Source organism: Telopea speciosissima, chromosome 6 (genome assembly GCF_018873765.1).
Source record: "Telopea speciosissima isolate NSW1024214 ecotype Mountain lineage chromosome 6, Tspe_v1, whole genome shotgun sequence".
Lineage (NCBI taxonomy): Eukaryota > Viridiplantae > Streptophyta > Magnoliopsida > Proteales > Proteaceae > Telopea > Telopea speciosissima.
In genome coordinates this window covers 65,529,069-65,544,142 of record NC_057921.1, presented here as the reverse complement: position 1 = coordinate 65,544,142, position 15,074 = coordinate 65,529,069, and the positions used below count along the sequence as shown (strand labels likewise).

Below are 15,074 nucleotides of genomic sequence, written 5' to 3'. Positions count from 1 at the left end.
GCTGAATGGATAAAATTACCCTTACAAAGGAAAAAAAGAAAAAACCATAAGGGTTTCTGTAATTATGATTAAGACAAATAAAAGGACAAACCCCTTCGATGGAACCCATTTGCACTTTCTCCATTTGCATTTCTCCTTGCAAAACACTTCGATTGAACCCATTTCGGCAATCTCTCAACCGGAAACACATATTTCACCAGAGAATGCCGATCTACAACAAAAATTGAAGAAATCAAAACACCACGTTGATCCTCTTAAAACTGAATATGTTCAAGGAGCTCCCACAATTTAGGGCTTTAAACAACCAGATAAATTTTTCTCTTTTTCAAAACCAACAAAGTGTTCTGCATCAGAGAAGAGAACCCTTCTCAAATTGATAAAAACATCTGGAACCCTAAGTTTCTGATATCACTACTAGTCCTCAAGGTTTTTATTCACAAAACAACAAATAAATTTGAATAAATGAAATAAATAAGCAGTTGAAGAAGTTACAACTTGCAAGAACATGGTTTGTAACTAAATGAGTGGAGCATTTGAAGACAGAAGAAGAGAGACCCAGAGAAGGAAACACGATCAAGAAGAAGGATCGGCCCTTGTCTGTGTTGTGCTTACAACTTGCAAAAACATGTTTGTATTTCAGCTTTTCTTTTGTATTAGAGAGGCTATGACGAAGAAGAAAGAAAAAGTTGCAGAGACGAAGGAAAAGGAAGGAAATGGTATGAGGAGATTTGATTTTTGTGTTTAGTTCATGAAGTGGAATATGCATTTGGGGCAAACCTAAAGTGATTACCGCTGATTTCAATTTCAAAAATCAAGTGGTCAAATCTGTAGTTCAAAGACTACTTGATTTCTAGAGCTGTGGTGTTTTGGATCGTTCCAGTAGACCTAGGCCACACCAAATCTGTAGATTTCAAGCTGTTTGAGACGGTTCTAGAGGCTGCAATTCGATTTCCCCTCATCTTCCCCAAACTTTTAGGGTTTGAAAAAGGGGAAGACGAGTTGGGCTTTCTTCTTGGGAATCACGAGGAGCATATCCTAGAATTTTCAACAGAAAACAGAATATTTCAGAGCACACTGAGGAATGGTTCTCAAACTTTGTGAAATACAAGTGCCTTTGTGCTCACACTCTGATGGAGAATGAGCAGATTCTTCAAACTTTTTGTTTGGAATTCTTTTAAGGGTAATTGATGAATCAATGAGGCGCTGGGATGGTTGCAACTCATTTTTCCCAATCGATTTTGGGGAAGATGAGTTGCAGGTTTTGGTGTTTTTTTTTTTTGGGTTTTTTCTTAGAAGGGCAATTCCGTCAGTTCAAGTCTAATTTTTAACAGTGTTAGTCATGAACTGACAGAATGGACTTATTTGTTACCGTTTGCAAACCTTAGGGGGGTACGCAGAATTTTCCAAAACTGGGGGGTGAAAATATCCTTTCGTCAAACCTCATGGGTGGTATGTGTAAATTTTCCATCTTTTTATTATCTAGTAGATGTATGCAATTCTCCCAAAATAAAAATCAAACCATTTAAAAAACGGTTGCTAAACAGTTTTAAAAAATGTACCTTGAACGTTTTATTAGATTTTTTCGAAAATAGTGAAACCAAATTTATGGAAGGAGCCAATACACGTTCTGTGGGCCGGCGCCCACGTAGATTAGTCCCGACTGAACACTGTAATTTCGACGTCACCACCCACGTTGAGAGACCTGGTGCTAGTTCTGATATCACTGATACGAGTTTAGGAGAACTCAATCCTATAACTGGTTTAGGGAACTCAAGAACTTATCAACTCACAATAAGTTTCTCATAAAACTGTAGGATAAATGTGATCGTAACATTCCCAAATTTATGGAAGGATCCAACAAGTTAATTGCTTTCTTTTTTTTTAAAGTTAGTTTAGACCTTTCGATTGGACAAAGTCGGTATTTTCTTAATAGTCCAAAGCCTCCAAACAAAATTTACTGACTTACTGTTGCCTTCGTAAAAAAATTAAATAAAAGAGAAAATATATCCCATCACCACTTGGCATCTGATGCTTGAATCGTGATCTCGTAAAGCAACAACTCAACTAGACGTGCCGCTACATGTTAGTTTATCTTCTCTTAGTCTTACCTATTTTCTCCATCACCCTCGCAGGGTTTTCCTCTCTTCCTCTCTTTTTGAGAGGGCACCGTTAGAGCAGGACGAAGGGAAGATCGTCGGTGAAAGAAGGCATGGCGGCACCAGAAGCTCCCCTCCGCTATGTCGGTATAGAGAAACAGTCTGCGGCCTTTCGCCTCATGAAGCAAATGGTAAGTCTCTCTCTCGATTAATCTATGTTAGAGTATGCATCTTAATTTCTCTGTTTCTCCAAATCGCCTTAAAAGTTCCTGCAAATTGTTGCACGATGGAGGAATTTGACCTATCACCTGTATTGAGACGATTTTATTTGTATACTTTTAGTGTTCAAATTTTGCATATTCTACGGAACTCGTTTTTTCATCCGGCCTTTTATCTGTAGGGATGGGAAGAAGGCGAAGGACTCGGGAAAGACAAGCAAGGAATTAAGGGATATGTCAGAGTTAAAAACAAGCAAGATACTACAGGTTTCTTCTCACTTATTTTCTCCTTAAATAACTCTATTTTTTTTCCATTTGATCTAAAGTTATAAATATCTTCATGTTGCATACATGTCTTGCTTATTTCGTTCAAACTTTATTGATAGGTGTTGGTTTAGACAAAGCTAATAACAATTGGGCATTCGACACCAAACAATTTGATAACATTCTTAAAAGATTGAAAGTGGTAAGAAGTTAACATACATTTTATTCGTTTCTTCATGATAGAAAATGTGGGAGTGACAATATATTTGATCTACTAAAGTTTTCCTTTCCTTATTTGGCAGCAAGTAGCTAAACCTGACCATGAAGGTACAATTAATTGAACTGATGTTATATTTCCCTCCCTCTACCAAAGTGGTTTGACAAGTATTATACCCATTTGGTTTTAATAGATCCTGAGAAAAATGATGTTCAAGGAGGCACAGAGAACAGTGCTTCTGAAGACGAGGCTGAGGAGCAGGATGTAGTAGTTAAACCTACTCGACCACAGGGGAGGTCAAGAACTTTTCCTCTAAATTTTTTGTATCTTGTAGAATTTTTGCTAAGCTGTCTTTCTAATAGTTGTGTTTTCTCTTTGTATTTATTTGGTTCAGATACAAGAAAAGAGAGAGGGGGAAGCTTGTCGGCGCATATTCTTCAAAGGATCTTGAGGGAATTCTTGTAAGATTCCAAGCTTATCACTTCTTTCAAATGTTACTTCCTTCAATGGAAGTTGACAACATGTCATTGCATGTTGACTCATACCATTTAGGTTTGTTAATGCATATTTCAGTCTTATACGACCCAGGTCAGGTCTGGACCAAGTTGGTTGGCACATTTTGAATAAAAATGATTAATTTAAAGCTTAAAAAAAAGGGGAATGACCGATTAATTATCGATTTTTGTTGTCATAAACTTCTTGTTCCAATATATTCTTATTATTGGTATTGCATGTATTTCCCAACATCAACAATTTCGTCTAGAAATGTGTTTTGTGCTTTTGCTTAAGAAGGGGTTGCTTAATATTGTCACGCTTGACTGAAAATGTATCACTGTTCATCTTCAGCATCACCCTCCCATTCTCCCCAATCCCCTTGAATGTAGCCTCTCTCTTTCTTTGTTTTGCTTATTTTATTTGATAATTATTTTAATAGAACAAGAGTGAAGTTAATGTTCTCCAGTTGCCACGTACCCACGTGCAGGAAATGGTGGGTAAGGGTGAGTCCGTGTTATATAGGATCCCACACCCATCCCACCGACCAAGTTTCAACCCACTACAAGTATGCAATAGAGTCCAAACATGGTTCAGAGTTGAAAAAATCACAAGAATGCAACAAACCTCGTCTGTATGTGTCCTCGTTATATAGGATCTCACACCCATCCATCCGAACAAGTGTCAGCCCAATATGAGTATGCAATAGGGGTCCAAACATGGTTCAGAGTTGTAAAAATTACAAGAATGCCACTACCTCTGTTCTTACAAGACTGCCACAAACCCCATTTGTGTAACAATAGCATCTTCTTAATTTTCTACAACTTTTGTTGCACATTTGACTCATATAGCATGCACATTTTAGGTTGAATTTGACCAAGGACATGGTTATGGGGTACTTTATGACATGAACCCACCCTCAAATATCTAACAATCACTTGCTAGGAGCCAATCTGTAAACTCGCATAGTTCACTAACCTTGGTGAACATTGGGAGCCCCCTACAAAAATTCTGAACTCGTTTTTCATATTAAGGGATTTCATCCTTGTTTATTTTGACCAGACGAGAGATTGATCCCAGTTGATGAGTTCCAACTAGACCATTTTGCTGATTGTTCGGTCACTTGAAGTACGTAAGTTTCACTTATAAGTTACTCTTAACACTGTATTGTATTTTCAGGTCAAGAAGGCTGACGACTCAGAAGCAGATCATGATCAAGCTAGTCAGTTGGAGCAGTTGGAGTTGACAGAGACACATGAACCTCATTCTTTTGACCCTGAAGGTGACTTTCGCAGGAAATTTAGAAAAACTTTTGTAGTTGGTATTGGGATGTCAATGCAGCAAGTGAATCCTAGATTCAGGTCTAGAAATCAGACAGATCGGTTGCCACACAAGCCCATATCTAAACTATTTCTTGGTAAACCAGAATGTGAAAAAGGCTTGCTGATTTGCTGGTTTCAGTAGCGTGCATTAGGGGAAGAAAGAAGATATAGGGGTTAGTAAGGGACTGTGAACAGTACCCGACTACCTGTGAACATTGTAACAGGAATGCAAACAGTAACTTAAGAAAAGAAAGAGCCAGAAGAGAGGTATAGAGGAAACGAGAGAGAAAAAAAGGAGGCTATCTTGGCTACTATTCAAATTCAAATCCAAATTCTGCATTCTATTTCATTACCCATGATCATGGGGGTGGTACATATTTATAAGCAAACTAAAGAAAGTCTCCTAAATCTAAAACTCTTAGATAGCTAGACTAGCTTAATTAACAAGGACTCTAAAATACTCAACTAATTAGAATTGTTGAAGCTAAAGTCTTCTAGGTAACTTGGGCTTCACACAAATGAACCACAGTAGGACTCTTTAATGACTAAACCCAAACCAATTACATTACCTAATGAACCCCATTACTAATTAAATAGCTATTTTCGTACACCCTTTAGACTCCCCATTTTTGTGTCTTATAATTCAGTCCATTCCGAATAAAACTCAAAGAATTAAATCCCATACCCCTAGATATTAGAATAGGACCAATTTTTGGACCAGTCCTGCATTAGATGTATTCTGAATTTATGATTCTAACTGTCGTTTTAAGTACCACCCCCCCCCCCCCCAAAAAAAATAAAAAATAAAAAAATTGTTCTCATTGCCATTAAATTCCATCTGACTTATGTTTTATTCCTATCATACTTGAATTTATATGATGGATGCTACTTTGCTTTATCACATTTTTCCAAAACATTTACTCTCTTTTCTAGGTCGTAAACTGCAATGACTGATGAGCTACATAGGTCAGGAACTAAAAGAAAGAAAGATTAGTTTTCAGTTGGACCATTATAGTAGCCTTGGACACTAGGCATAGTTTTGGTTTTTCCATTGCTATTTCAGATGTGACCTTTGACAACCTTTGTCTATGGCACAAGTACAAGTGGAGGACTCTGTTTTATGCCTTTTGACCTATTTCTACTGAAGAAAAGCCATATGACGATATGTTATTGCTTTTCCCAAGGGAAGAGACAATTCCTTCCATGAATTTGCCATGTAGGAATTTGATTGTTCAACTTGATGCCAGTCGTCTAGGGCAGCTTTTCTATCATTTTTTTAGACAACTCATTCAGCATAGAAATGTTATGGTAAAGTGTAGTGTTCATATATCAAATTATGCTCCAAGTAGCAGTTGTTACAAAGCTGATGTCTTCTGTCACTTTAAACGTGAGTCACATTACTATTATTGTTTTGTGATATGAAATCTTCCTTTACACTACTAAGACGTCAATCATGTTCCAATTTCCTGACATATCATTCTATCGTCTGTACTCTCGTGATTGGTCATTTGAATTGTATTTTTTATCCCTCCCCCCCTTTTTGTGATGGAAAAGCAAAATTTCATCCGGTCAATTGCCGTATGTAGGGTATATATAAGGTATGTATATCCATTGATGCAACGATAAGGTTGCTCCATTGCGATCTCGATGATATGTCAACTTGCATGTCCACATGTGAAATAGCTTGATGATATATCAACATTTTTATCTCTGAATCAACACTATAGCTGTATAACTTCATGTCAATATTTGTGTCCCTGAAAAAAATTTACTTGTTGTGACAGGGACCATGGATAAAGATGTTTCACCAGAATGGTGGGGTTATAAACTTGGATTTGTCTCAGGTGGTTTTCTTGGGGCACAACATGCAACAAAAAAGGCCTCATCTGAAACTGCTCAAAGCTGTAATAAGAGGACTGCTTTTTTTGAAGAAGATCAAGAGAATCTTTACAAACTTGTCCAGGTATCTATTTGTTTTATTTTTCATGGCTATGATAGAGCTTAATTGTCTTGAAAGATCATATTTGTGTATGAACTGAGAACCATGCCTATGTCTACTGCACCGATTACGTGCATATTTGTGCGTCATGTGCGGTAAAATCATATCCTTACTTCCTCAGTGCCCTTTGTACTTGGACTCTAGCCAGTTCTGATTCACTGAGAGTTTGATAATTGCCTAATATTGATTTTATTTGACAAGGCACTTAATTAAAATTTTGGAGAAGGATTATAAATGATGTAAATATAGTAAACCCATAAAGGAAGTGACTACTATAAAAGAACATAATCCTAAAAACTAGAGAATTAAATCCCACCTAACCAATTACCAAGTTGTTATTCAGCTACCTCGCCCGGAAAAAAAGAGTGTTTTATGTATTAAAGAGTTTATTTTCAGCACATGCTTGTTTGATATTCAGTAATTGTATCTGACATTAGAAGTCCTTTGTCTAAGATCTGGAATTATTTTGATGGAAAAAATTTAGCTATGTCCTGTTCTAACATTTCATGTGTTAGCAATTTTGTCTTATGGTTGTTAAATAAGTCATAATCTCTGTGGAAAACAGTTTTAGCTTGTCACATGCTTAATGAGAAACATTAGCACGCTTTACTAAATTCCCCTCCTTAAAAGAACTCCCAGAACACTTCCATAACTTCCCAATGAATAATGTAAGAACAGTTCAAAACTAAGACAACTGGAGCTCTCTAGGAGAATAGGATCACTAAAACAGAGAAAAGGAGCAGTTTAGGGAGAGAATTAGTAAGTTGGGACAGAGAGATCAGAACGGCCTAATTTCTTGTTTGAGTGCTAATTTGAATGAGTAGAATATTTCTGCTGGAAATCTCATTAAACAGAGTTCTACTGTTCTGGAATGGCCTGCACAGACTAGTCCTGGTGCTAGAATAATCTAACCTGTTATTAGAGAGAATAAGAAGATAGAAGTACATAGATTAAGGGGAGAGTTTTCTGTCCAAGAGCGTGGCCTATGCGCAAGCATGGGGGCCAGTGGGAGTGCACACAGAAGCATCAACAAGGGGGGATTTCCGCCTTTCATTAGGGCGAGGCGGTCATTTTACCGGAGCCTGTGTCTGGGCACATGAGCCACGCTCCCGGACAGGCTCCTTTTCCCATAAGATTAACAGGCCAGGAATCCACCTGATACCTCTTGAAATCCACCAAGTTGAACCTGATAGTTCAATCAGAGCAAGTACTGAATCCTTGGTGCTTAGAAGTAACTGAGTATGATTAATCCATTAATTCGTGGAGTAGGCTTGTGCCTGTACATCTATTTATAGTATTGGATTGGACTAAATCCATGACTGAGTTGGACTGGCGTGGACCACTTCCTGATAGAAAGAAAACAGAAAACAAAACTCCTAGTAGAACTCCTAGTTCAGCTAGGACTCTAACAAAACTTTCAAAATCAAACTGGAAAAGGACTGATACTTTTCCAGTCATTATTATGAATTGATGAGATAGACTAATAATCAAAAATCAAAATAACTCCTAATTACTAACCCCGTGACCTGGACTGAAATAGATTCCTAAGAACTCAAGGAAACCTCATTTTAGGTCCAAATCAGGTCCTCCTCTTGGTCTTTGATACTGCATCAATGAACTCCCAACATCTCTTATACAACTCGATGTTGAAACTGGCTAGACCTGGCTCCTTGTCCCCCCTCATCTTCCCATGACACCCCAGTACTACTCTTGAAATGGCCTTCCAGCCATGCCCTGGATTCTTCTGAAATCTGTTTGAATTGGATGTCCCCCAATTACTATTTCGTTCTTTCGAAAAAAAGAAAAAACTGTTATGAATAAAAACAAGTTGATTTGAATAGAATGGATTTGGTTCAATTTTGAAGATAAATTTCCTTCTTATAAACTAGGGCCAAGATGCAACCATGTGTTGCTTGTTCATGTCTGGCTGATTGACCAGATTAAACCTAGAGGGATGTGTCACATTCTTCATGCCACCAAGTCACATCCATGTCATTACATGTGTTGTGAGCTTTATACATGTGTATATTGAGTCCTTGTAAATGTCAAGTAGGTCTCTGTTTCAAAGCCTGATCCGATGAGGGCTTATCATTAAGGATCTGATCTGATCTGATAATTGATCATGGTCTGATGATCTGTTGAGCGATTCGACAAGTAAGGAGATTACATCCAGATATACCCTGATTCTATCTGATATGATTAGGATTATATATATTTGGGGGAAAGGGCCTAAGCTAATTTAGGGACACATTCTAATAATTTCCCCTTTTGTTTTCTTCTACTATATAATTATCCTGTATGTCTTCTCCTCCGCGTATTGGACAGGATTTGGTTATTGCTTCTGACAAGTCTACCAGGTTTACTGAAAGACAGATTCCATTAGGGTGGGACTGCACACAATGAAAGCCGTTTATTATTTTTAGAAAATATAGACAAGTTATAAGATATTAAATAATTGGATCAGATCCGTTTCAAATCGGATATTCCAATCCTTGTTGGGCTGAATCAGACCAGGAGTGATCCTACTTACCCATTGACAGCTCTAATGCATACTATCTTCCCTGTGTATATACTGTGTGAATCTGTTCTTTAATGGCTCCTGTGAAGTTTAGGGTAGGGGAAATGGTTATCTTGTGAACACTCGTGATGACTTTGAGGGGAGCAGGCAAATTCTAAGCATCTTCTCGAGGACGGGTCAAAATCGTGTGCTGGCTTGAGACTTGGGCATTGTTGTTTGTGGGTTTTTTTAGGGTGGGTGGGGGAAAAAGAATTTGGGGGGGGGGGGGAGTTCAGGCTTGTATAGTTATTCACTAACGGTAATTTGTACTTCTTGTTTACCTTCAATACAATAAAAAAGGATCAGTAGTTGCCTTCACTTAACACTACTTTTTTGTTGGCTGATTTGCTCCATTTTGTGCAAGTTGACTATGAAGGAATTGATGGCGATTTACATTTGTTGTGGGCTTGGATAAGCTTACTCACTATTTAGGCATGTGAGTTACTTCTAGATGATTTTTCCAGAAGAGACTACTTCTAGAAGACAATTTCCAGATGATAGTGGATATGGTGCAAAGTGGCACCAACATAGAGTTGATCTTATAATTTATTTTTCTGTTTTCTTCTATTTTAGATTGTTTAAGGGAAATTTTGTGCCTGAGTTGGCTCAGGGTTTGGCCTATTTTTTAGTCTGGTATATTACTATTTTGCTACTGCTATGCTTGCCTATTTGCATGATGATTGGTTTGTGATTATTCACCTTTTGATCCATTCCATTCTTCTCACTCCGCAGGACAAATCCACAAGTGGAAAGCAAGGACTGGGCATCAAAGATCGTCCCAAAAAAATTGCGGGCTGCCACTGGAAGGGAAAGAAGACATCTTTTAGTGACAACGAGGGAGAGAGTCCTGCTAATATAATGTGTTCCATAAAACGAAAACACACGGACATGCTAGATACAGATATGAATGAGGATGAGCAGAAAGTGAAGTTGAAAAAGCTGTGCAAACAAATTTTATGTCAGGTGCTTCTTCAAAAACTACGATCTACTTTTTCAGTTTAATACTGCTTTAAGTTTTGACCATTGATTGACTTCTGATTGTAGGTTCCAAATGGATCAATGAAGCTCAAACAACTTAAATTACTTATTGATGAACATTCATCTGCTGTTTTTTCCAATTTCTCTTCAAGGCGGGATGCTGTTTCATACTTGAAGAAGAAGGTAGAGGATTTGATAACGAATTTAGTTTTTTCAGTTTAAAATGATCTGAGAACTATGACAGCAAATATTTGAGTAATATTAACCAGTACAAAAGTGAAGTCGATAAGCTTTAATTGCTTGATGGTCAGGACTTAAAAGAAAGCATGGTTAACCTCTTGTACAGCAAAGTCGGTGTTCTAATGGTGGGCTCAGATCTCCTGTGGCATTCTGGGACACTCTAAAATTGCATAATATTTGTCATATTTTTTTAATTTCTATCTGTTATTATATTTTGATTATAGCAAGAAATACTTGTCTGAGTTTCTCTAACCTAACTATGCATATGCTCGTTTGGCTGAGAGTGCAACCGACCATTTGCCGAGTTGAGTAGGATGTCATCTAGACAAAGTTATTTAATATTTTAATTAGATGATAATAACCACAAGCCTCCTTAATTTTAAATAGCTCTGGTCATTGTGACATGATATTCCTATGCAGTTATAGGAATTTCATTGTCTTGTTTTTTGTTCACTAAACAGGAAGTCAGATCTGAACAGAGAAGAGAATAGAAAAAGGGAAGGAAAAGAATGAGTTTGTAAGAAGAGAGATCATTAGGGAGGAGAATATCCCACATGGCCTCACTATATATATAAAACAATTACAATTATATAGACAACCCCCCCCCCCCCCCCACACTATTTGAGAGATCATTAGGGAGGAGAATATCCCACACTACCTCACTATATGTATAAAACAATTACAATTATATAGACACTCCTACGATTGTAAATACCAGAAATACCCCACTACTTGTACACTTCTGCATCTCTAATGTGACTTGAAACATGCGCTCTGAAATTTTGACTACCAGAGTCTTCTTTTTCCGTATGGTGGAATTTTTTTTTAAATTTTATTTCGAGTATTATCCTTCAAATTGGGAATACTAATAATTGAATGGCAGTGCTATTGATGCTACATGTTTTGCTTTGGACTCATCTGCTTTGTGTTTAGAAATTGGTTCAGAAGTTGCAATAAAGACTGAAAGTGGTGTCATACGATCACCCTTCATATTCCTATCAGAATATGACCTGGGGTCTTCCAAATCTTCCATATTGTTTTCACTTGAGGAAATGTAATCTTTTTCCACTCTTAAGAAAGGACCAAATGAGAGGATCATGATATTTTTCTTATTCGTAGTCATATGGATATTTGAAGTCTAGATGTCTTAATATAGGGATTTTTGGTTCCATGACTCTGACACATTTCCCTTGAATTTTCTATGGCCTGTGGATGCAGCTAGAAGGTAGTGATAAGTTCCATGTCCTGGGGAAGAGAGTGAGTCTCTCATCAAAGAAAGACTGAAAATCTTGTTCGGGACTACGATGGAAAATTTTGTTAGGGGCTTTGAGAAGTGTAACTATTTGTACATTGATGCGTACATCGAGCAAAATGCAGTCATTAATTATCCCGTTATATATTTGATTGAGCTTATGAAAAATGCTTAAGCTTTATTTTGCGTTGTGACTTTTGATGATCTATACCCATGAAAAGATCAATTATTCATGTTGATATGGTTAAGTTTTTTTATTTATTTTTACATAAAACATGATTCAGTGGGCTAGAATGAGTGACCGTGATTGGTGATGGGAGTTCTGTAGTCTGTTATTAGTTATTGACATTATGGGAATTGTTTTACATTATGCCATAGTTTTCAAACACTGAGATTAATGATTTGGCAGGCTGACCTATCAAATTTGGTGATCTATCTCAAGTTTATGACCCACTATTTATGGACTTTCTTGAGTTCACAATGGTTCCTGTTGAATTGTTAAGTACACCATCTAGACTTTCCAAATTAATAAATCTTTGTAATAACACATGGAGATGTGAGATTGTTTTGATTCTAATAATATGGATAGAAGGTGATGTACATAACAGGTCCTTCGATTGAACCACAAACAAACAGCCGTTGTTATTCTGGGGGTGGGTGAAAGGATGATTTTATGTATCTCGGTGTAACTGAACTACACTCTTTTAAGTCAAATGAGGTTTCGAGTTAACCCATTGTTTGTGGGAAGGAACTGATGAATGATTCACTTTGATTAAAAGCATAATCTATCACAAGCTTTGGCCTTGTCTTCTATTTTCCTCTTGCCCTTCTTGGAAAGATGGGGTTACTCATCGATTCTTCAAGGGGTTGGTAAAGAGTTAAACTTGACGTTTTGCAGTTAAAGTTCATACCTGTGCATTGCATAAAAAGAGCACAATGTCATGGGATTCCAGTCGAGCTGCTCAGACAATGCCCTAGCCTTCGCTTGCTGCTTTAGAATGTAATTTAGTGCTGCCCGGTAGAAAAGAAGGGGGTGAGGTGTGTGGAGAGGGAAGGGATAGGGTTGTCCCTTGTTAATCTGTGGTAAATATATATAGCTGGAGCCTCGATAGTTACAATCGGAGTGGAAAGCTTTCCCTTAGAGCACCAACCCCGTAAAATAGAGCTCAAATATACTGTTATATCATCTCAGCTCACCAGAAGCCAGAACTGTGCGCCACAAGAGCCCTTCTGAGTTTGTAGGTGGGCTAGTCATCTTCAACGATGAAATCATGTCAAGTGAAGGATTTGTTACAATTATTTTTTTGTGGCACCCCAACAATCAAACCAAGACTCAACAGGGGCTTGTGCTCCCATATGGCAAAAAGAAAGTGCATTCCACACGAGATGCCTTGAGAAAACTAGGTGTTCAGTTATGTTAATTCGAACTTGCTCAATCTATTCAATTGAGACCTCATAATGCAATCGCATTTTCTGCTCTGATTGCTGTTTTTGTCTGTATTCCTGTTCCTGATTTATCCATTAGGTCAGTCGGCTCCATCAGTAAAATACAAAAGATCTTTCCTTTGGAAAGAATAAGAATCAATCAAGGAATTTCATTATTTTCCTAGTAAAATCGTTTTCTATCGTATAATAAACAATATGTTGTAAATATATAATATCAATCATGGTTTATTTTTTCGATCATTTAGAAGAGGCAAAAGAAACATCTTCAAGAATTTCTGATCTCTACTGGACCTCTCAGTAGGATTTGAACCCAGATGAAATTCTAACCACTTGGGGATTCAGAAAATACCAGGTCCCGCCTACAAAAGCCAATTGTTGATAAAACTTCAAAATGGCATTTCCTTTTGACCCAATCTTTCTTTTTCTCCTTATCATTCATATATGTTATGATCCTCAACAACCTGATGAAATTGCATGCTAATATCCCTCAGATTTCTCCAACTTTCATGATGAAACGAAATGCTGTAGATAGGCAAAATTTATTAAGGTGGCAACTAGGACAGCTTGTAAGGATCTAGGCTTGTTGATATAATTCCTCCATTACCTGGGGGTTAAGTTGGGAGAGAATAGAGAGGTCAATATAAATCTTATAAAAATTTGTATTTCTCACCCTACGGTCACATGTAACATAGATACATGATTTTAATCTGTACTTATTTGCTGGTTGAAGTATAATCTTCTCATTTTTCCTTTATACCATTATATCCTCATCATCTCAGGATATTTCTTAGCCATTATCCCTTTGCAATTTGATTGCTGACAACAAAATGACTACTAGAAAATAAATGTGTTTGAACAATAATCATAATGAAAACACTATATTGTTTGGTTCCAAGTTGTTTGAAGTTGAGTCTATGCATCAATGAGCAATCTCTAACCACATCCCAGATATAGGAAAAGTAAAATCAGCACATGGAACCAAGGACAGAGAAAAAGGAAAGGTAATCACCTCAACTATAGAGCTTCAAGTTCCCTTTGATCAATCTAACCATTGACAGCAGTTCTCTGTAATTCTCCAACAGATCAAAGATAAAGATTATTTTCAAAGACAGCCAAAACCTCCACTACTTATTCGATGCTCTATGGTTTCCACAACATGATAGAGAATGAATTTGCGAAGTATTACTTTTGTTGGAAGTTGTTAGGTGTTAACCTGCAGTATCTCAGAAGAGATCAAATTTTTAACTATTTGCAGGTCAAGGGGCTTCAGTGGAACTGATGATTGTTCAGGGATAAGCTGTAGAATCTCCTCACAATCCCAGCCACTTAACATTTCAAGCTGACAGGAAAAAGGAAACTGGATATATTCATATATTTCATTTCTTAACTCCATTTGGTGTAACCATAACTATGATGGAAGAAACAAGAAAGTACCCAATCTGTATGCCTCCAAATCCATTCTAGTGGCCAGTGTCGCCAAAGTTGAATATGCATGGTATAGCTAGTCCTGCTGGGTTCCTTCAGAAAGTTGAAATATGGAAGTCAAGAAACTACACTGCAATGACATTATCAGACTTCCTCTTTAATCTCACCAGTCAACCAGTGCTCTGATTGGAAGATCAGGAGAAGTGGAGCTCATTCAATAAAGAAGTAACTTGTTACTGAATGTTAGACATGGATTGTAATCAGCTATCAACCATTAAAGAATTAGTCAGTTTTGAAGTCAAGATACACAAGTAATACTTCTATAACTGGAATTTGTTGTTGTACAAAAGCAAAAGTGATGCAGTTAAGTTTTTGTTATGGTGGCATTTGCCTTTTTTTTCCTCTCCTTTCGAATGACCTAGTGGAAATGTCCGAATATCCCTTGGCTGGCTGTGATTTGTGCACTCGGAACCTCTTAGTATTGAACATGAACAATAAAAACGGGAGGAAAATGATAGAAACTTTTGCTTTTTCTTTTTCTTTTTTTCCATTTTTCACAATTAGGGCA

At 37.2% G+C, this 15,074-nt stretch overlaps 1 protein-coding gene across 1 annotated transcript; it reads left to right on the top strand.

The window, feature by feature from the left end:
* Positions 1-2,126: 2,126 nt before the first annotated feature.
* On the top strand, positions 2,127-11,827 carry LOC122666303 (G-patch domain-containing protein 1). Its single transcript, XM_043862497.1, has 11 exons — positions 2,127-2,287; positions 2,497-2,581; positions 2,701-2,780; positions 2,881-2,905; positions 2,989-3,091; positions 3,190-3,256; positions 4,467-4,569; positions 6,394-6,572; positions 9,898-10,128; positions 10,210-10,326; positions 11,602-11,827. Exons 1-11 carry the CDS (start codon positions 2,210-2,212, stop codon positions 11,665-11,667), a joined length of 1,134 nt encoding a protein of 377 aa, XP_043718432.1. The 5' UTR covers positions 2,127-2,209; the 3' UTR covers positions 11,668-11,827.
* Positions 11,828-15,074: the final 3,247 nt, after the last annotated feature.